Below are 22,461 nucleotides of genomic sequence, written 5' to 3' on the forward strand. Positions count from 1 at the left end.
GCGTCTCTTAAGCACCCCCCTACCCTCACCGCCCCCCTTCCAGGGCTCCCGGGTCGGTTCCCGAGATCCCAGCTGGGCTCTCCGGTAGGTGAGCCAGCTTTGGAAACACACGGCTGCCACCTAGCGTCCCCAAGGCTTCACTGCAGCCCAGCCCGGTCAGGCTATACAGGCCCGGGAGGAGCCAGCAGGACTATGGTCAGCGACCACTCTAGGCCCTTTGCCGGCCTCCAGGCTGAGATTTGCCACTCTTTGCACACTAAGCAGTTTGACTCTTTTAACCAGGTCCCTTCTAAGGGCATCTCTTCTAATCCCCTCCGCCCCTTCAGAGGAATCACTCCTGTCCTTGCCACCAACCTCAAAATGTAGGTGTTCTTGTCACACATTAACTGTCCCACACTGTCTAGAGCTCCAGATAGCTGGGCTCTGCTTTGGCCTGATGCTAAGGGTTTGTCATAGAGGGAAAGAAACTGAACAAGCTCAAAAAGCAAAACTCAGGAATCCGGACTATTTGGTTAAAAACTTCCTGTGTCACTGGCTATGGCTGATATTCCCCATTTCACGTGTAGTGAAACTGAGGTAGACACTGTCAAACAGTGCTACTTCCTAGAGTCATGGAATATGAACTATCAGCAATTGTTCCGATTATCAGGCTTCCCTGCAAGCTATTTTATTTAAGTTCCCTTTCAAAGCTGAGGCTATCTTAAACAGCCTCTGTTTCAGCACTGGACACAAGTGCAGAAAACCTTTTCAAAGCTAGGTGCTGAGCAATGGAGAAAGTTCTTGTGTGAAGCGCTGGGCTGAATTTACTTAGACATTCTCATTGCCAGAACCGGCAAATCCCAAGACAGCATGCAATGCCCAACCACAAAACAGATATGCTTCCCTTGGGTCCTGTGACATCACCATGCTTGATCTTACTTTATAAAGACCTCTGACAGCCCAGTCAAGAGGTGGGTTTGGCCTACTACCTGCTAAAGTGGGGTGTTTGAAGTATCTCCTGGCTAATAATCAGACTTCCAATTTCCTGTACTGTTTCCTATTACTTTTGAATGAAATGGGTCCATAATTATTTATATTCTAAAATGCTTGCAATTTTTTTCAAGGCTCAGATAATGTTTGTTGATTTCACAAATAAAGCTATCACCCAAGTAAGATTCACCCAGAAGTCCTGTCAAGTGAAGTTCTTAGTAAGAGCATAAACTCAAGTTAGAGGTCCTGGATTTGAATATTGCCTCCAACATTTACTTATAAATTCCAGCAAGCTTCCAACAGTACCAGGTGTTAAGTTGCTGCAAGTTACCAAATGAGATCATTCAGTCTGGCTCACAATGAAGGCTCCAAAGATTTTAGCTATTATTAACAGTCCTAATTATGGTTTTCAGGTTATCACATTATCTTTTTCTTCACCATTTCATGAAGTAGGGAAGCAGGATCATTCTTAATTTACTGAAAAGAATCTTTTGACTCTAAATCCTGTCATTTTAACATTCTTCCTTTCCATCGTTCACACCTGCAAACTTATTACCATACAGATGAATCTGAAATGAGCTTTTTCTATTCAAATTTGACATGTTCATATAGCACTTAATATGGGTCACTAATTTGGTAGTCACTTCTCACCAATTCATTCAATCACTATTTATTGTGTCAGGCCCTGGGTGAAGACACACAAACCCCCTGCTTTGAAAAAGCATTTTACTTCTACTAAGGAAGATGGGCAATAAGCAAATAAGCCAAGAGATAAATTCAAGCTTATCGGCACTTTGAAGGAAAACAGTGGGATAGAGAACACCAATTAGCAATACTTAGGCTAAGACCCAAAAGTGGGAGAGCCAGCCACACAAGGGAATATTCCAGGCAAAAGATGTCAATTGCCTGCAAGTGGGAAAATGCTAGGTGACAGGCAGGGTTAGCCAAGAGTGGTGAGAGGGTGAAAACAGGCAATAGGTACCTGTCAGAAACCTTCAAAGGCCTTTTAAGGCACTATTTATGTACAATTTTTAAATGCTTGGAGTTTGACAAATGTTTTTACTTCTGTAAACACCTTTCTCAGGCAACCTCCCACCACACCCATCACTAGTCTCAAGTTACCATTAGTCTGCTGGCACTAGATTCTAGTTTCACAGAAATGGAACCATATAATATGTGCTCTTTTGTGTCTGGCTTCTTTTGCTCAGCATGTTTGAAATTCAGCCTCATCCCTTGTTGCTTTTATCATTGTTCCTTTTTATTGCCAAGCAGTACTCAGTGTGGATATACCCATTTGTTTGGCAATTTATCAAAGGCTTTGAAACTAAGGGTCAAAATCCAGTTTGGTTTTTGTTTTTGTTTTTTTATTTATTTATGGCTGTGTTGGGTCTTCGTTTCTGTGCAAGGGCTTTCTCCAGTTGTGGCAACTGGGGGCCACTCTTCATCGCGGTGCGCGGGCCTCTCACTATGGCGGCCTCTCCTGTTGTGGAGCACAGGCTCCAGACGCGCAGGCTCAGTAATTGTGGCTCACGGGCCCAGCTGCTCCACGGCATGTGGGATCCTCCCAGACCAGGGCCCGAACCCGTGTGCCCTGCATTGGCAGGCAGATTCTCAACCACTGCGCCACCAGGGAAGCCCCTCCAGTTTGTTTTTAAAGCTTACTGCAGCTGGTAAGAATACATTGGAACGGTGTGACAGTGGCAGTAAGGAGGCCAGCAAAAAAGCTGTTACCAGTCCAGGCAAAAGTATGGTAGTTGGGGCCAGGTGGCTATGTGCTAGTTTGGTGTTGGGAGTCAGACACAACTACATTCAATTCCTAGCTCTCGGCTGGCAAATTCACAATTTCCTGAGCAAATTCTCATCTGTAAAATTCCTGGTTGTCTGAAGGGTAGCTGAGAATGTATGTTGACTGCTTCCCCAATGGAATGCAAGCCCTGGAGGGCAGTTACCGGTTTTGCTTGCTGATTAATCCTAAGCCTTAAATACATACTTTGGGACACAGTACTTAAATGTTTATAGATTCTTCCTACCTCATTTTCAAGTGAAAGTACACTAAAAGCACTGCAATCTGACACTCGTTTTCCACCTCTCTCCAATCTTAAGAATCACAAAATTCAGGGAGTCTATAGAATACAAATATTTTAAAGATGAGAGAACCTCCAGCCTAAGTACATAGGACAAATGCAGCCTCAAGTCTTCAATAGGATGAAGTAGCTTAATCAGAAAAGTAGACACAAAGTAGCACAAAATCAGCTCTTGGAACTTTCAGATTAAAAAGGGATGTCTACTGCCAAGTTCAGGAGTCAAGGAGCAACTGGCTTTTCGTTAAGATCTGGCTGGAAGGTGGCCTTACACTTTCTGAAATAACTTTAACCCTGCATCTCCACAGTGCAGACTACTAACTAACCCTTAATAGGGTACTTTCTGTGACCCTCAACCTTTTCTCTTGGATAATTTCAAAGAAAAACACCCCCCAGGCAATCTAAACATAACCTCCCCACCCCACCCCCATTATCCAGTTAATAGCTTCGGCAGGCAAGCTTTACACACCACTATAAACCTCATTTTATCATCATGTGCATGATCCAGTAATTTGGACAGCCTGATCTGCTCTCCCCAAATGGCCTTACTTTATCAACCTATTTTGTCCTCTGGTTCAGGTTGAAGGTAACTGTTAAGTTCTCACCCACAACCTAACCATATGTGATAAAGATACTAAGATACCAAATGAAAAGAAGCTTCCTGCAGACAGTGTGTCTCTGCCCTCCTAGTGCTCAAAACGTTCCTCTTGCTTTTCCAAAGGGTCTGATCTGATCATCTAGGTTAAGTCTGCTGAACAATACTGGGTTCAGTATTAATCAGTATCACTCCCACCAGGGCTGTGGTCTCTAAACGCCATTCCTTTTATTTTTAAATAAGGAACCAGAGCTCCTTGGAAAAACGGATCATTCCAGGTCTAGAAAGAAAATCTGTTTATCTTGTTCAAGATAAGCCTGGAACATTCTGTCACACTAGAAAACAAAAACCTTCATATCAAAGACTACTTACTGGAGTCAGGGATGGTAGGAACAAGCTTGAAAAGGATTCCGCTGGCCAAAAAGATACAACACAGTGGATTGAAATACAAATATATAAAAATCTGAATTCAGTGGCCATCATTAAAAAGTCTACAAATAACAAATGCTGGAAAGGGTGGAGAAAAGGGAACCCTCCTACACTGTTGATGGGAATGTAAATTGGTGCAGCCACTATGGAAAAGTGTGGAGGTTCCGCAGAAAACTAAAAAGTTACCTGACAAAACTATAATTCAAAAAGATACATGCACCCCGATGTTCACAGCAGCACTATTCACAATAGCCAAGAAATGGAAGCAACCTAAACGTTCATGAACAGATGAATGGATAAAGATGTGGTACATATATACAATGGAATACTACTCAGCCATAAAAAGAATGAAATAATGCCATTTGTAGCAACATGGATGGACCTAGAGATTATCATACTAAGTCAGAGAAAGACAAATACCGTACGATATCACTTACATGTGGAATCTAAAATATGACACAAATGAACTTATTTACAAAACAGAAACAGGCTCACATAGAGAACAGACTTGTGGCTGCCGAGGGGGAGGGGGGAGGGGGGAGGGAAGGACAGAGAGTTTGGGATTAGCAGGTCAACTATTATATATAGGATGGATAAACAACAAGGTCCTACTGTATAGCACAGCAAACTATATTCAATATCCTGTGATAAACCAAATGGAAAAGAAAAAAGAATGTCTATATGTGTATAACTGAGTCACTCTTATGTACAGCAGAGATTAACACACTGTAAATCAACTATACTTCAATTAAAAAAAAAATTTTTTTAAATACTGTAAGTTACCCAAAAAAAAGAAAATCTGAATTCAGGACACTCACTTTTTACTTTCAGGAAGTCAGTGTCTTTAGAAGAGGAATTTCCTAAGTCACAAGCCTAGGAGTAGTTCAACTTTCAGATTACTACCATGTTTAGTTAGCTGATGTCTAATAACTAGCACTATTAGTGACTTCTGAGGCACAGGGAAATCTTTAATTCCTGCCCTTCCAAAACAGAAGCCCTATCTGGATTTGATTAGCTCTATTTAATGAGCTGGGAACAGGACAACCAGTAAGGCCAATTGCTTTCCCTCAGAATGGTGAGAAGTCCTTTTGGGTTTCCTGCCACATAAAAGTGCCCATCAGGTAAACCAAAGTTAAGGTTTAACTTCCACACAAAGCAACTCAAATATTAAAAATTTCAGGGGCTTCCCTGGTGGCGCAGTGGTTAAGAGTCTGCCTGCTAATGCAGGGAACGTGGGCTCGAGCCCTGGTCTGGGAAGATCCCACATGCCCCGGAGCAACTAGGCCCGTGAGCCACAACTACTGAGCCTGCGCATCTGGAGCCTGTGCTCTGCAACAAGAGAGGCTGCGATAGTGAGAAGCCCGCGCACCGCGATGAAGAGTGGCCCCCGCTTGCCACAACTAGAGAAAGCCCTCGCACAGAAACGAAGACCCAACACAGCCAAAAATAAATAATTAATTTAAAAAAAGAAAAGGAAAAAGTAACAAATGTTCAAAAAAAAAAATTTCAGACTTACTATTTAAGACAGTATTATGCAGCAAGTATATTTCTACTTCTGAACATGTTAAGGGACTAATACTAATAATTACCACACTCCTACATCACATAGTATAATAAAAAACACTATCTAGGGAAGGAATGACTCAACTTCAATGTAGTTGCATTATGTGAACACCAATAACTTTTCAAATTAATGTACAGGATGGTTAAGTGATTTGGGATTGTTCTATCAATTTAAAGTAGATGATCTTTTATATCTGAAGTACATAAAAACAAAGAACACTGAACATTTACCATCTCCTACTGTGCCTCCATTAAAATAAAGACATAAAGAGATAAGCTACAAAGACAGACATGGCCTGGAGAAAAGAGACTGAATAATCAATGAAGAAAACCACAGTGTAAATGACTAGAAGAACCCAACACCTGGAAACTTGAGATTAGACAAGACAGTACTGCACCAGTATTTTCCCCCACCCTCCAAAACTAGTTTACTCTGGAAAACCACCCCAGAAACAGAAAGGCTTAAAATCTGCAGACCCCCATCAAAATATCTGCAACTAGAGCCCAGTCAACAAGTACCACCCTCCTAATCAATATAAAAGATAAAATAAACAGGCTGGTGCGGGAGGGGAGGGAAACAAGTAAACAATGCATGGAATGAGAAAAAGTTTCTTCAGACTCAACATACTACGTCCCAAGAACCAAGCAAGAGCATTTGGAAGTTAAAAAAAATAAAACCAACACAAATTTGAAGACAGAAAATAAAGTCTCTCTCCTAAAGTTTAAACAAAAAGGAATGAAGAAAAACATCCAAGAGAATCAAACAGAAGGCCTAAGAATGGATGGGAGTTAAGTAGGAGGGTGAAACCTCCCAAGTAAAAGGCCCAGACCAGAGAAGAGTCTCTGGAGAATAGACCCACAGTCCACCCAGGGCCCAGGAACAAGACTACAAGACACATAAAATTCCAATAAAGCAATCTTAATTAGCTCTCAGAAAAACTGGTCATATACAAAGAATACACAAAAATGGAATAGACTAGGCCAAAAAAGGCAGCTCACACCTAAAATTCTGAGAAAAAGATTCAGCTTACAAGGCAGCATATAAGTTGATGTCAAAAATCAAGATGTTTTCAGGTATGCAAAAAAATCAGAATACTTCCCCCATCTATTGGGAAACTACTGGAGGATATACCACAGCAAAATAAGCAGAACAGGAATCTAGCCCTGACCACCATGCAATTGAATCTTGGTCTAACAGATGAAGGGGTCCCAAGGATTAGTCCCTGAATGTCCTCACATAACCACCACATGCAATAAATTAACTACCCCCATGGATCTCAAATATGTACTATTTTGGATAAATTAAGAAAATAGTCACAGAAATAATTTTGTGTTCTGGTTCAGATAAAGAACCCAGGTTGAGAAAGGCTGCTGCAGGCTATTTAACATGCCAGATTTTCTTTGGGAGTGAAAAGGCTAGGACAGGTGGATAAGAAGGTCTGATGAACACTTGATTATAATTAACTATTATCAAGAGGCGGTAAGGTAAAAGCACTAAGCCCTCTTGATGAAAAATAGATCGGTTAACTCTGAGAAGCAGAACTATTTGGATGGGTAGGGCAGGATACTATTTTAGAGATTTTAGAATACTATTTGACACTTTTACTATGTACATGTATTTCTCTGACAAAGTATAAAGAGGATAACAGAAAGAGAAACAGTGCTACTGTATTAAAATACTGAGTTTATTTCACATGTATATTTTTGTCTCCCCACCATTTCCATTTGTCTGACCACCACTACTACTATGTCCTATCATAACATTCCATACATACTTAAAACCAAGCAAAGGGTGGAGTTCCAACTTTAAAAACTAAACAGGCATTTTGGACAACACATTCTTGGCAATGGAACCTGGACAACATTTATCAGACACGGTAGGGAAAGTTCTCACTCTGCATTATAAAAAGGACAGCCAGATATCAACTGTTACAGAAATGAAATAAGACGGAAAATTTTAACAAACTGTTTAAACTATTTTCTTAAAGAGACTTCCTCCACTGCCAGAGATCTTGAATAGCCTGGAAAAAAAAAGAGAAAAAAAAATGTGGTTAAAAAACCACAACACTTCATACACACCAATAAATTAAACCATGTCTCTCTGTACAATTCAACATATCTATTTTTCATTCTACCACCAAAAAGGTTCACTCTAGATAATTAAGAACTGATTTCAAGGAAATTTATACTCAGGCATAATTTAATTTCAAATACTTCGATTCAGACATAAAATCATGTGATTTTTGTACACAAAGTCACTTTTATACTAATATACATTTAACAACTTAAGATATTTAGTTAAGGAAACGAAGACCAGTTTGGCCAATGTTGCCTCCATGTTATCTGCTTTAGGGCTGCCAGATTTAGAGAAAAACATGCACCTGTACACGGGACACATAAAATTAGTACATTTATCTGAAATAAACTATATAAATATACCAAAGTTACATCTTTCTTTACCTCTAATTATATTTCCCTGATGATGTGGGATCTCAACAGTTCCTTATTTTGCATAATTTGCTTATAAAATTCCTTAATTACAGTCTTATATTTTGTTTACATTTTAAGTTTCTACAGTGGTCACATCCAAATTATTTCATTAATGAGAACACATGCTAGCATTAGCATTATGAGACACTATATATATTTAACATGTTCTGCCATATTAGCTACTCAGACAAGCTCTTCTGGTTTGTTGAAACACAGAACACCATCTTCCATGACTAATTTGCTTTTCCATTCTTCAAGTCTAATGATTTAAAATATTGTCCAATGACCAAAAAAAAGAGATCCCTCATCAATTTCTACATCCCTGTTCAACATATAACTCATTCCACTTGTTCTCATGCTGGTATTTAGTAACATCCATGTAAAAGAGCCAAAATCTTCAAGTGATAAAAAACATTTCAAATGACAATCATGTAAGTGCAGTATTAATTATCTACTTCAAGTTGGTGTTTCTTTTCCTATTCATGAATAATGCCTCTTAAAAAAAAACAGTCTTGATGTTTTTGTCAACTCTTCAAAGGATTCAACAAGTTCTTTTAAAGCAATGGAGCACTTCAATGACTTCGCTCTTCTTTTAATTTACATGGTCCTACTGCTGAAGAGACATTTAAATAAGCAGGTTTCACTCAATGGATTATTTAAAAGAACTTTGGGGGCCTTTTCTTCAAAGTGTTTCAGTGCTTCAAATAAATAGCATTTTCTCAAATACTGTTTTTAAACACAGCCATTGGATTTCAAATGCAAGGGAACTGAATACCATGTCAACAAATACCAGTCATTCGCTAATCATTAAGTTGAATACAAATACTGAAGAACATTTTCATGACACTCTAATGTAAAAAAAAAAAAAAACAACCAGATGCTACTTGACTTACTATTATATAGAATATTGAATGGGACAGAAAACACCTTCGAAAACTTCATGTTTTGCTTCAACTTTGAGTAAACACTGTTTGCACCTTTATACAAACATTCAGCAAGGATTTTATCTGTAGTCTTTCCACAGAAGGCAGTACAATTTTTTTCATTAACTCTTTAATTCAAGAGTTTCTGCAAAAATTTGCTATTATTTCTCAGGTTCCATCTGGATTTTATTAGCCAAATCTTCATAAACAACTTTTTCAGAAGAAAAACTGCACAAGTAATGGGAAGATATTTTACACATTGTAATTACTTACATCTGCAGCTATGCCATAAAAATGTGACACATTCAGTGTTCTGATAATTTCGTAATAGTAAACTGAGATATATTTTTTATTATTGCAGAAATTTCATCCTGGCACTTGAAAACAGCTTTCAGTTTTTAAGTCAGAAAATATTTCTGATAGCAGTGAATTCAGTCATTTTCAGCTGCAAGACTGACGTTATGCTGTTTGGAAGGCCCTTGCAACTTTAGTTGTTACTTTATCTTCACCTAAATTTTTCTTAATCAAAAATTTTATTTTACCACTTCCTTTGGTATTAGCTGAAAAAATTATATATCTCTTATGCTTACCTGTTATAGATGATGGTTTATCTACCATTTTCGATACTGAATTAACAATTACACACTGCATAGTTTTAAAAGGACTTTTATGTTTACTAAATGTCCGCAGAAAATTCACACAATTTACACTGGCTTTTTGGGATCCAAATATACACAAAAAACAGAATAGCAACCAAAAGAATCGAAAAGATTCAAACTGGTCATCTCGTGGCCATGGCAAGGAAGGCTGAACTCACAATAAACCACCACGAAGAGTATTAAACCACTGAAAGGGTTTCAAACCTGAGAAAAATAGTGCTGCCATTTAAGTGATTTAAGTACTAAATATTGTGGTAGAAAAAGATCTCTAAATAACAAATTTAATTTATTGAAGAAAGCTGAATACAGTAGACTTAGGGAGCACTGACAAAAACCATTAAACACAGAATATGTCCTGTATGTACATGATGCCTAGCAACCCTGTGTAACTGCTTTTACATTTTCCTTTACAATCTGCGAGTCAGCAACTATAAATAAGACAGTAAAAATAAATGCATGATTTTTCTTCTATTGACAAAATACCTTCTTCACATTAAGAAATACAAAATCTAACTCAACTGATTTTACACTTAGGTTGATTTCAGCAAAATGTGCTTCCCATAACATCTATGGAGAAAATTGTCTCTGCCAACTCACAAGAAAGCAAAGAACAGACTGACCCAAGTAGCCAAATGGAGCAGCAAGGAAAACCACAGCTCATTTCCTTAGCCAACATAGTACCAAAAGCAAAACTGAGTTCAGTAACCAAGAGATAATTTACCAACTATATAAAAGCTGGGAAAAATGTACTAAAAAAGTTATCGTCTCAGTCTCTGCCAACTAAATTCTTAAGAGTTTCCATGTATTTAATCTGAAGTATTGTCTGTGGTTAGGAACATTTTAAAAGAAGCCAACACCTAGAGAGACTAAACAAATAACCATAATAAGTCACAATAAAAATTTTGGATTTGATCATGTCTCCAACAAAGTTCAGTTACCTCCTGGTCAGTCATCCGGAAACAATTCTTCACATAATTGATGAATTTGGCTTCCACTTTGGGAAGGGAACCACCCTATTGAGACAAAAGCATTATTAAGGATAAGTATAGAAACACTGTTTTTGAAGGAGATTGTTATGAAATTCCTCAAAGATTTGAGTGCTGTTTATTATATGGATCATTGTGATTCATTCCTTGTCTCCTCAACTCCTTCATTTTAATACTGAATAAATCCTTTTTTAGGCCTAGAAAGACATGTTTGTACAACATATTAGGACCTAGGTCTTCCACAGGTACTCTCATACTGAATAAGGTTTGTCCAAGTTTCAAATTCCCTGCCCCCACCCAGCCACTCTAAAAACACAAAGTATAAGCTATGCTTGTGATTCTTCAGGCATTCGACCATCAACTTGACTGCCTACTGTATTTATCTAACAAGTCGGCTTTATCACCATTCTCCACCACCCAGGACCAAATACAAAAAAAAAGTATAGCCCCTTTGGGTATCATGTATACAAGTGACGAAAATTGTTAAAAAGATCACTTAATATGTACCAAAAACCCAGGTCCAGCACGGTGCTAACCTGGGAGTCAATTCAGGGGGCATATGAAGTCAAATGGGGGGGAAGACTTTATTACATTTCACTACACTCTTAAAATTCGCCATTCCTTTCAATTATGGACACAGGGAAGAAAGCACAATAGTAGTAACACCAAATTATTTTCAAAGTATATGTCACCAAATATTTTCAAAAATCTTGAAACGTTTATATTTATCTCTGCTCTGGAATTACCTTAACACACTAATTTTTTCACTTTTGTTTCCTACTTTGATAACTAAATTTTGATTTTCCTTGTAACCTGAATCTTCTGTGCACTTTAAAAAGATCAAGAAGGTTTCAGGTATGGTGTAAGATACTTAGCTGCCTCATTACCTAGAAAATAAACCTCACTATAATTTTACACTTTTAAATTATTGTCACATACATTCTTATTTGATTCAAATATTTATTGAGCAGCTAGGGAGATACAAAGGTGATTAAAATATGGTCAAAGAGGTGAGGCAAATGCACAAGTAATAGAAAGCAAAGTATAAGGTTCACTGAATCACAGCAGTCAAAAGAAAGTGTTTTAGGAGATCAAGAGATTGCTTCCAGCCTGGAAGGGGGGCATGGGTGGGTGGCAAATCAGGAAAGGGGATTGAGTTAAAATAGAAGACTTCAGTCTGGATTGTTGATGATACTCAGTTTGGACTATATTTGTCTCTCCTTTTCCTCTCTCCCCATCTTTGGGCTTAATTTACCAGTAGTGCCCAGGATTGTTCAATGCGCCTGCAATTAAACCAAGGAGATAGGACCATATTAAAATTAGGGGGAGGGGTATCTAAAATGTCATTTTAGAACGGTACGCAAGGGATAAAAATAAAGCAGCGATACCAGGAAGGCTAAAAGGTTTACAGTAGTACTAAAGCAAAATCAAGAAATACATTCTGGTTCTAAAATGTTAGTTTTCCAATTGACTCATAATTGCACAATGAAAGGAAATCTACGGAAGCCATGTAGAACCTAGAGAGCACAGAAAAAACACAGGGAAAGGGAGTCAGTAACTTTTCCTCACCATCCCACATTTATTCTCAATAATTGGGGTCTGAGAATATTCACAGAATTTTAAAGTTTCTCTCAAATGTGTTTCAAGGCATTAAAACCAATTACTCCATGCTCCAGAGTTCACTGAAGTTTATTAAGTGCATCCCCCCGACCCCAAATCAAGCAAGTAGGACAAAAGCTAATTCTCTTCTCACACATTTCCACTAAGACAAAACTAAATGTAAACATGTTAGTCACTCAAAAATTCAAGATATTATCACACGTATTGCCTGGTGACATCTTGGTGCAAATGGCAAATAGAAATGACTCAATTTGTTGGAGAATGTTTCTGACTACAGTCAAACACGAGTAATTTTTTTAAAAACTACAACACCAAGCAGCCAAAGACTACTTTTCCAGCTGTTTGCAATTTTAGAAGACTCATACGCCCTCTGCTGGTACTGTGGCATCTCATGACCAGAACAGGTGAAGGGAAATGCTCTCATTTTAACATCTAAGGTAAGAATATATCTTACAATCAACTTACTTGTATTCCTTTTATAATGGAAAATAAAGCATATTTAACTTCAAATATGCAAAAAAATCAACAGAGACTATAAATTAATGTAAGTAACTAGTAATCCGTTTTTGAGATAATTTCACACCACAAAGGGGCAGGTATATTAACTATAAAAAATGAGGACGATTCCTGTTCCAAACCCCAGAAAGGTAAAATTACCTATTTAGTTCCTTTAAGGAAGACAATTTTACTCACTTTTTCTATACTTGCTTGCATTTTTGCTTTAATGTCTTCTACAGAGCTAGGTCCTTTCGGTGTTTTAGGAGTTTTTTCCTGTTTTTTGAAGGATTCTTGACCCTGGGAAAAAAGGCGAATTTTAACATCATAAGAACTCTTAAGACCCACCCTACCTGGATTTTCTCAATAAAATTCTTACAGTCCTTTGTAAAAACAAGTATACACCAGAACTGAGTTACCATTATAAATGAATTCGTGTCTCAACAATTATTTTTATATTATTGCTTAAGAAAGGAATAGGAAATAGTTTGAGCCTGCATTTATATTCAACACCAGGTCAGTCCTACACTTAAAGGATACTATCAAAAAAACGAAACCAAAAGGTCCCCAAGAATGAAGCTACAAAGTTAATGCAGCTTGATGCCTGGGGCCCATTCCATAGCATTTAAATGATAATCTCCCAACATGCGGCCAGCACTGAGAAACTGCACTATGCGATAAACATACCTTTCAACAAGTAAGAACCCTTACATGACACAACTGTTTGTATCACAATAACAATCTTTTTGTCAGCTTTCTCCCCCATTAGAAAGCCACGGCAATATACAGTTGACCCTTGAATGTCAACAGGTGACGCCAGCCCTCCACGTGGCCAAAAATCTGTGTATAACTTGTCGGCCCTCCACATCTGTGGTTCCTCTGCATCCAGATTCAACCAACCGTGGATATGCAGTACTGTAGCATTTACAAAAAAAAAAAAACCGTGATAAATGGACCCATGCAGTTTAAACCTATGTTGTTCAAGGGTCAACTGTCTAACTATATGACAGTGATTACCAATAAAATAAGCACATCTTAGCTCTTCGACACCAACTACAGGCGTTCTCCAAAGACCTATCAAATTTTTAAAGTAGATTCTTCCACAGAAGAACTTAACTACTTCAGTGGAGCTTGTATTTATATGTTACCACTTACTTTTGATCTTGGTGTTGATGGTTTTGAGTCTTTTCCATTCTGGTTTGATTTTTGTGCATTTTTGGCTGGAGTATCTCGTACAGACTGCAATTAGAAATGAATCTTAATCAATGCCCCTCCCTACATAACAGACATATTAGCACAAATAAAACTGCCCCAAACCATGGCAAAAGCAGCAGTCAGGCTAAGATGAAACAATCATTTTGACAAAAGGTTGCAAAAGGGTTAACAGACAGAAGGCTATATAAAGAAAACAGATAATTCCCCACTATTAGAAGTTTCCAAGATAGCCCTACTCAAGAAAAATTTGAAGTATGAGATCATCTTCTCCTGAGACAATTTTCAATAACCACAAAACAAGCCAATGGCAAAAATTCCCATCATTTTGTTATTAGCTATTTCTGATAATCTTCTACTACTGTATCTTACTTACTTTCTTTACTGGAGCTTTTTCTTCAGCTTCCTCATCATCAAAGTCATCATCATCATCACTACAAATGAGATAAGTCCTTATTACTGATTCAATGCACTCAACAAATCTAGAAAGCTTATCCAGAAAGTGGATGAACCTAAAAGTTTAGTCAATCAAAGCATGAAGAGCTTTCAAACTTTTGCGGGTTGACAAAAGAACTGAGAGCACAATCTTGAACACAAATTCATTTTCACTGCAACATTATTCACAATTACCAAGCAGTAGAAGCAACCCAGGGAATTCCCTGGCAGTCCAGTGGTCAGGACTCCGCACTTCCACTGCAGTGGGGCACAGGTTCAATCCCTGGTTGGGGAACTAAGAGATCCCGCAGGCAGCACGGTGTGAGCCAACTCGCACCCCCCCCCCGCAAAAAGAAGCAACCCAAATGTTCATAAACAAATTGTAGGGAAAATGTCATATACGTATATATAGCAGGGAATATGCAGTCTTAGGGAAATCCTCAAATGTAGCACATGGATGAACCTTAAGAACATTATGCTAAGTGAAAGAACAGTCACAAAAAGACAAATACTGTATGATTCCACTTATATGAGGTATCTAAAGGAATCAGTCTTTATAGAAACCAAAAGTAAGATTGGTGGCTGGCAGGGGAGAGGTGGAAATGGGGACTTTTTGTTCAACGGTTATAGTTTTCAGTATAACTAGATGAGCTTGAGATGTTACACAACAATGTGATTATGATTAACACTACTGAACTGCACACTTAAAAAACAGTTAAGATGGTAAATATGGTGTTATGTTTTTTACAACTGAAAATAAATTTTTGAAAATGAAAATGGAGTTATTTAAAGAAATTAAAATAGAAACATTGCAAATTCATGGACCAGTAAATATTAAGGTGGCAACTCTCCAAATTAATCTACAGATTTAACACAACCCCTAAAAGAATCCTAGCTGGTATCTCCATAGAAACTGATCCTAAAACTCACACTGAAACTCTAGGAACCCAAAGTAGCCAAAATCAATCTTGAAGAAGAACAAAGGTGAAGCATTCACATTAAGTAATTACAAACTAAAATCTATAAAAAGTGCAAAGCAACAGAAATCAGAATAATGTTTCACTGGCAGAAGGATAGACATGGAACTGAAGAGTCCAAAAATAAATATACATTTATGGTAACTATTTTCAAAAAGGGGGCAAAGACCATTCAATGGGGAAAAGTCTTTCACAAATGGTGCTGGGACTACTGGATATCCACAATCAAAAAAAATGAAACTGGCTCTTACCTCACAATTGATACAAAAATCAATTCAAAACGGATAAAAGGTAAGAGCTGAAACTATACAACTTTTTGAAGATTTGGCAATGGTTTCTTAGGTTTGACACCGAAAACACAATAAAAGAAATAAACCAAACTATGAAATCTAAAAGCTTTTCTGTAAAGGACCACCAACAGAGTATAAAGACAACCCATGGAATGGGAGAAAATGTTTGTAAATTCTACCTGATAAGGGATTTGTTTCCAAAATATATAAAAAGTTCTTATAGTTCAATAATATAAAACGAGTACAAGTACTGCTACATGCTACAAGGATCTTAAAAATATTGTGATAAGTTAAACAAACCAGCCACAAAAGAGCACATATTGTATGATTCCATTTATATGAAATATCCAGAACAGGCAAATCTATAAAAAACAAAGTACATTAGTTATTGACTAGAGCTGGGGAAGATGAGGGATTATAGCAGTTTCTTTTTGAGGTGATGAAATATTCTGAAATTGGCTGCACAACTGTGCATATACACTATAAAGCACCAAACTGTTCACTCTAAATGGGGGAACTGGGGGGAAAAAAATCCAATCAATGGAGAAGTCCATGAATAAGTACGAATCAGCAAATGGTGGAATTGGTTTAACTTGTAATTACTTCACAAACCAAACATTACATACTGGCCAAAATGGTTTCTCTTCCACACTACATAGTCTAAATAAAAAACAGGAGTAACTTCATCCATGTGCAACCAAAGAAACACTTCTTTCCAATACAGGGGTAAAAAATCTGCTATGTTAACTGGATAAAATACCGTGTAGTATACATTTAAAGGCATATTAACGTCTTTTAAGCAATTTTTAACAGTGATTTGTCAATTTTGGCCCTATCACCCAATACCTGCATAGGCTACCCCATACTAAAAAAAAGATGACAATGGTTTTTATAAAACCACTATTGTAAGCAGTTTTATTAGGATATTCCCTAATAATATAGGGGAAAAGGGTGTTTATGGAGAAGCACCCTTTTTTTTACTTTTTAAGTAACAGATATTTTCCTGGGTGGCACCTAGGCAAATCCCATTACCACCTCAATGAAGAACAAGGAACACTCTCCACCACCCCCTCACCTGACCTGGCCCCTGTGGGAAACAACACTGAACTTGGAAGGAAGCACACAGCCCATGCTGCCCCAGGACCCAGCCATAACCATGAGCCACTTGGGGAATGGCCACTCCGGCCCCATGGGGGCCCCATGCCAGCCATGCTTGAGCGCCTAACATTTTCAGGGCCCCCTAAAAACTGTCCTCCAAAGTCACCCCTTATAGTTCCCTGGCCACCCAGAATAATCCACCCAGGATGTATCTGTAAGCCATACTAACTTTTTTTTTTAACTTTTTATTTTATATTGGAATATAGTTGATTAACAATGTTGTGCTGGTCATACTAACTTTTAATGTACTACATGGTCTTCAGCTTTTCTTGCTTACAGCAACAGCAGTCAACCAACCCCACACCATACCCCTTCCATCCCCAAAACAGACCCACTGATCTGCCTTTTATTTTGTGGGTTCCAAGCCTTCTGAGATTATGGCTTACAATTTCTACATAATAACTACTTTTAACTAACAAACCTTGGGGCACCTCTTAACATTTTCATTGCCCCCTAACCAATGGAATCTTCTAAGACTTGCTATCCTCAAGGGATCCATTAACTGCCTCTACTTATACATGTATCTGACTACCCTTTTACGAAAACTTACCGATTTGGACCTTGTTACCATCTACACTTTTCATTCCTCCCTCACCACCTAACTTAAAGACAACTTAGAGGAGACATGGAAGACAAGAATGTAAACTATTTACATTGTAGTTACATCAGGAATTATCCCCATTTTAAAGACAGGAAATCTTCCAAAGCCCAGGCATAATTAAGTAGTAACAAACACCAACTATATTGAGTTTGTTTATAAGTTTGACATGCAGGTCATTTTGAATTTTTTAAGCATTCAACTCTTTCCTATTTTCTGCTTCCACTGTCATGCTCAAAGGCCTTTTTAAGGCGCTACCAGCTTGGCTAGTTGAGGTCACTGAAAACCTACTTTGCAGATCTGATCGTTAAATTAGTGCATGTTTTCTCAGAGTCTGTCTTAGATTCCATTTCAATTGTTTTCAGTAAATATACAATGGACCAAGCTGAGAACTCAAGAACAAAGTTGACAAGCAATTAAAAATTCAATATTAATAAATTTTTGATATGGCTGCATATAGGAAAGACTAATCATGAGTAGCATTTTATTCCATAGCATGTTTATAACTTTACCATAGTCTGACCTAGTTTAACAAACATATCAAATCTTGTTTACAACCAAATTTTAAATTCTCCAGCAAAATTCTATTCTCTTTTAGAATCTAATTTTCTCATAAGGACCAGGACAACCATATGCCAAAATCCTTTGTGGGGAAAAAAAATCCTCAAGTGACAACTTACAAAATGAATATAGCTGGAGATATTCAGATTCTCTTTATGCCCAATCCATTTATTATAAACTGTTCAGTGTAAAATACACCAGACTTAGCATACAGTAATGTGGCCACTAAATCTTCCTCAGAAAAAAGGCACCTAGTCAAATACATCTGGGAAATGCTGCATACTGCATTCTTTAACTCAGCTCATTTAACACAAACTGACAACCACTAATCATGATTTTGGTAAATCGTTTTCATAACCCCCCATACGACAATGTCAGGTTTCTAAGGGCATACTACTTACTCTTCATCATCATCGTCGTCGTCATCATCATCATCATCATCTTCATCAGCAGCAAGTTTTACTTTTTTCTTAAAAAAATAATTGGACACACACTGGTAAGGAAGTGCTAATCCAAAGTACCAAACTAAAGGCCAGAATAAATTATGTATAGTAAATTGCATCTGTACCTGTGGAACCTTGCTACCACTTCCAGGGGCAGAACGCTTTCCAGATATACTTAGGAGTTTCACATCCTCCTCCTCTTCATCTTCTGACTCTGCATCTTCCTCCACAGCTAAAATAAAATTCTTTATTAGCCACCACTAAAATTCAACCAACAGCAAGAACTCAGAAAAAAGGGCACTGATAAGACACAGTAATAAGTATTTTAAAACTCAGATTCTATTAGAAAAAGAGTAAAAAGAGAACAAAATTTTTTAAAAGGAATTTAATGGACTAATACTCATTACTAGGTTTTACATGCAAAACACCAGGCTTTTCTAGTTATAAATTACTAGATTCCCATTTGAACCTATTACAGACAGCAGTACTAGAACTAAGCATACTTTATAAAGTCCAAATTGGGAACAAAGTAACTGCACTAAAAATAAGCATAACATATAAAAATAACATACCTACTAAGTGCTGTCCACTAATATGCACAGGCCCTGAACCACACTTCAACCGTAAGACCACAGGTGGTGTTATTTCAAAGCCCCCAAGGGAAACCTAAAAAGAAGAAATTATAAATCACTAAATATTGTGGGGGAAAAAAATGGTTACATGTTTGGTATAAAATCTGTTCATAACTTAAAAATGTTTCTGAACAAGCAAACCCATCAGCCAAATGAACAAATCGGTGAACCTGTTTTTTTCACCTCTGATAAACAAGCAGCTACCACCACGGTGATCAGTCAACACCAGTGACAGAATATGCAGCTGTGACTACTAGGGAAAAAACCAAACCAAATTCCCCAATCTCTTTGTTGTAACCTAAATGACACTCACCTTAAGGCAACAGAATTAGACTTTGACATAAAATCCAAAGTGTAAAAGAGCCCTTACCGTTGGCTGCACAGACATTTTCAAAGTTGCCAGTGTTACTTTAATTGGACTGCCTTCATAATTCATCGCCTCTGCTTCGACAATGTGCAATTCATCCTTTGCGCCAGCCCCTAAACTGACCTGTTAATAGAAAAACAGTACTTCAACTTAAGTTTCCACCATTTTACAACCCCCCCCAACCAGTTGTTGTAAAAAATCAGAACAATTATAAACCTTTCGTTATTACCACTGATGGGAAACTGACTTGAGCACAATGTTGTCTTCAAGTTTTATGTGACTTTGACAATTTCTCATATTTGGTGAATCTTAACAATTACATAAAAATGCATTTGATGACAAAGATGGTTATGTCATCACCCACGCCTAAGTACAAACCACCTAACATCTACTGGCCACCTAGAAGTTAAGTAGTAGGCTATAGGCTAGTGTCTGTGGAGAACAAATAAGATTTATATTTATCACTACCCTAAAGGGCTTTTTAATACAACTGTAGAAGCGAAGAACGTAAGTAAGGAAAGAAAAATACTGCTGTAAAATAAGTATTAATCCACACGAATAGGAACTAAGAGACTGAAATCAAGAAATGTTAAGTAGTTTATTTTGAAAAGTTTAAGTACCGTTCTTAAAGATAACTGGTGCTCATTTTCATCATTATCCACCTTAAAGTGATAATCTTTGTCGGCCTTTAGTTCACAACCTGTAAATGAACAAAAAATTCAACTATAACAAGGAGAAAAATAACACTGAAAATTCAGTGTGAGTAACCAAAAAGTTAACTTGTGAACTAATTTTTACTATTCTAGCTACCAAAAGGCAAGGCAGAAGTACCTCTTCCTGGATTTCTTGAACACAAAAGTCTATAAACATCAAATAACATCCATACAGAGCTTTATAAATTCCACTTCCCACTACATTATTTTATGCTCAACTACACTACTATTCTCATGTAGAAACAGGATCAAAAATTTAGTAAAGCTAGAACTGAAACCAACCCTAACATACAATGTTGATAAAATCCCACTATTTTAAAGTTGAAATTACCTACCAAAACTCCCAGGTGCCAAATTTAGAAATGACAATGGTTACACAAACACCTACATCAACAGCTTGTATTCACAACAGAAAAACTACAAATGTAAACGAACTAAAACTCGTTACAGGGGTCAACATTCCATCTTCGAAGTTACAGAAATGATGTACATTAAATTGTTCAGAAATTATGTTTAAGACAATAGAAATATCCTAGGGATACTTCCAATAGCAAGAGTTAAAGCAAAAATTTTGATATAAATTGATCAGAAACGCCAGCTTTTCAAAATGCTAGGAATAAAAGCCTTAATGCATAGTGCATATTACTACTACCATTCATGAATAAGCAAACTGTCTTAAATACCATCAGAATTAAACTTTATTTAAATAGTCCCATTTAGTTGCCATCTAATAGTTACTGGAATAGATGCTTAACGGTTATTGTTCAATTAACAAATCTCAGCATGGTATATAAGGAAACAAAATTAATTTGGGGCAGGATTTTTTAAAGCCTGACACAAAGGCTTCAACAATTCAGTTTAGTGAGACTGAAAAACCAACGCAGGCCCCTTAGTATGGTACTTGGTGTGCTCGAGGGGGAAATCCCAAAACCCTGGTATAGAATTACAAGTTTTAACAGAAGGCTGCCTCCGCCAGTCTCCCTCCCTCGCCACCCCCCACCCCAAATCATTTGTAATGCACCAGCTCTGGAAGCAAGGGTCATGGGGTTAGATCTAGTCTCTTCCTACAAGTGCAACTTCGTTAAGCCACTTCGGTTCTCTGAGCGGCAGTACCTCCTCTGCGAGATGGACGCGGTGAGACAGAAAGAGGATTCTCTAAATGAGAACTACCAGCATAGATGTGAAGCACCGAACAAAAGACCTCCAAGAGTCCTGGAGCTACCAACCACTTCACCTAACATTTCCGGCCCACCAGCCTCAATCAAGCCCCAGGACCCCAGGCTCGGAGGTGACAAGACGCCAGTGAGCCCCGGATGCAGCGCCCACACCCCCCTCCTTCCCCCAACCACGTGGCAACCACGTGCTCCCCAGCGGTCGCGGCCTCCTCACGCCGGGCCGGGCCGCACCTCCCTTGCCCCCAGCAACCAGCCGAGGCACCGGGGCCGATTCTCGGTCGAGAGCTCCTGACCCTGAGGCCCGAGGACAACGCCATGCTCAATCGATCCTCTCGTCCAGAAAGGAGGCCCAAGCCTCCTCACACCCCGAACCCACAAAACCTCCTGCACCACCATCGCGGAGCTTAGCCTCAGGCACCCGCCCGGAATCAGAAGCCTACCAACTCACAAAACCTCAGAAAATAATTGTGCCCAGAGCTCCACCATGGGCCCCGCGTAACGCCGAACCCTCAGCCGGTCGGTTCCACGTTACCTCAGGCCCTGGGCCTCGGACCGCTGACGCCTCAGCCTTCAGGCCGCCCCTCCTTCCCACCCCCCTCCGTGCTTCCGGCTCGCCCCTCCTGGGTCCCCATCCTGCAGGCGGCAGGACCCCGTCTGCTCGCTTCCCACCCCCTCAGGCCTCCAGCCTGCTTAGCTTTCCCCGCTAACCCAGGCCTCAGTGGGATCCCGCCCCCCCACCAAAGCCTGAAGGCCCTGCTCGGCCTCGCTCCAACCCCCCAGCAGTTACCGAAAAGATAGTTCTGAGGCCTCAGTGGGCTCATGTCCATGTCCATCGAATCTTCCATGGGTTGGTGGCACGCACTTCGGTAGGAGAGAAAGTGGACGGAGATAAAAGACTACCGTTCGAAAGAACAGTCGCGCAGGACGGAATCAGACCAGGGAAAGGACGCGGGCTCCCTGCGCACATATATAGCAACCTGGAGATCTCGCGAGAGCTCCTTAAGTCCCGTCTCCGCGCGCGTGCTCCGGAGCCCCCCTCCCCGCACGGTCGCCCTCCCGCGCAAGCGCTCTTCAACCTCACTCCTTTCTA

General features: G+C 38.8%; 1 protein-coding gene and 2 long non-coding RNA genes across 8 annotated transcripts in view; 2 read left to right on the forward strand and 1 right to left on the reverse strand.

The window, feature by feature from the left end:
- LOC309658286 overlaps positions 1-22,461 on the forward strand; it is a 241,063-nt gene that overhangs the window by 55,933 nt on the left and 162,669 nt on the right. The window lies entirely within an intron of this gene.
- LOC309658277 lies at positions 138-7,628 on the forward strand. The gene is made up of 2 exons (XR_014262168.1): positions 138-3,720; positions 5,333-7,628. It is a non-coding gene; the product is annotated as an uncharacterized lncRNA (long non-coding RNA).
- NPM1 (nucleophosmin 1) lies at positions 7,302-22,354 on the reverse strand. 6 transcript variants are annotated; one of them, XM_082456543.1, is made up of 11 exons: positions 22,159-22,348; positions 20,104-20,183; positions 19,487-19,606; positions 19,057-19,150; positions 18,610-18,716; positions 18,443-18,534; positions 14,399-14,456; positions 13,966-14,049; positions 13,009-13,110; positions 10,648-10,722; positions 7,302-7,658 (listed from the first exon to the last, which is right to left on the reverse strand). In XM_082456543.1, the coding sequence occupies exons 1-11, from the start codon at positions 22,214-22,216 to the stop codon at positions 7,620-7,622; spliced, it is 909 nt and encodes a 302-aa protein (XP_082312669.1). In that variant the 5' UTR covers positions 22,217-22,348; the 3' UTR covers positions 7,302-7,619. The 6 variants fall into 6 exon arrangements, with proteins under 6 accessions (XP_082312669.1, XP_082312670.1, XP_082312667.1 ...); XM_082456544.1 differs by having other exon boundaries at positions 18,443-18,510; positions 22,159-22,344; XM_082456541.1 differs by lacking the exon at positions 7,302-7,658 and having other exon boundaries at positions 10,561-10,722; positions 22,159-22,354.

This window comes from Balaenoptera physalus (genome assembly GCF_965194825.1).
Source record: "Balaenoptera physalus genome assembly, chromosome: 3".
Lineage (NCBI taxonomy): Eukaryota > Metazoa > Chordata > Mammalia > Artiodactyla > Balaenopteridae > Balaenoptera > Balaenoptera physalus.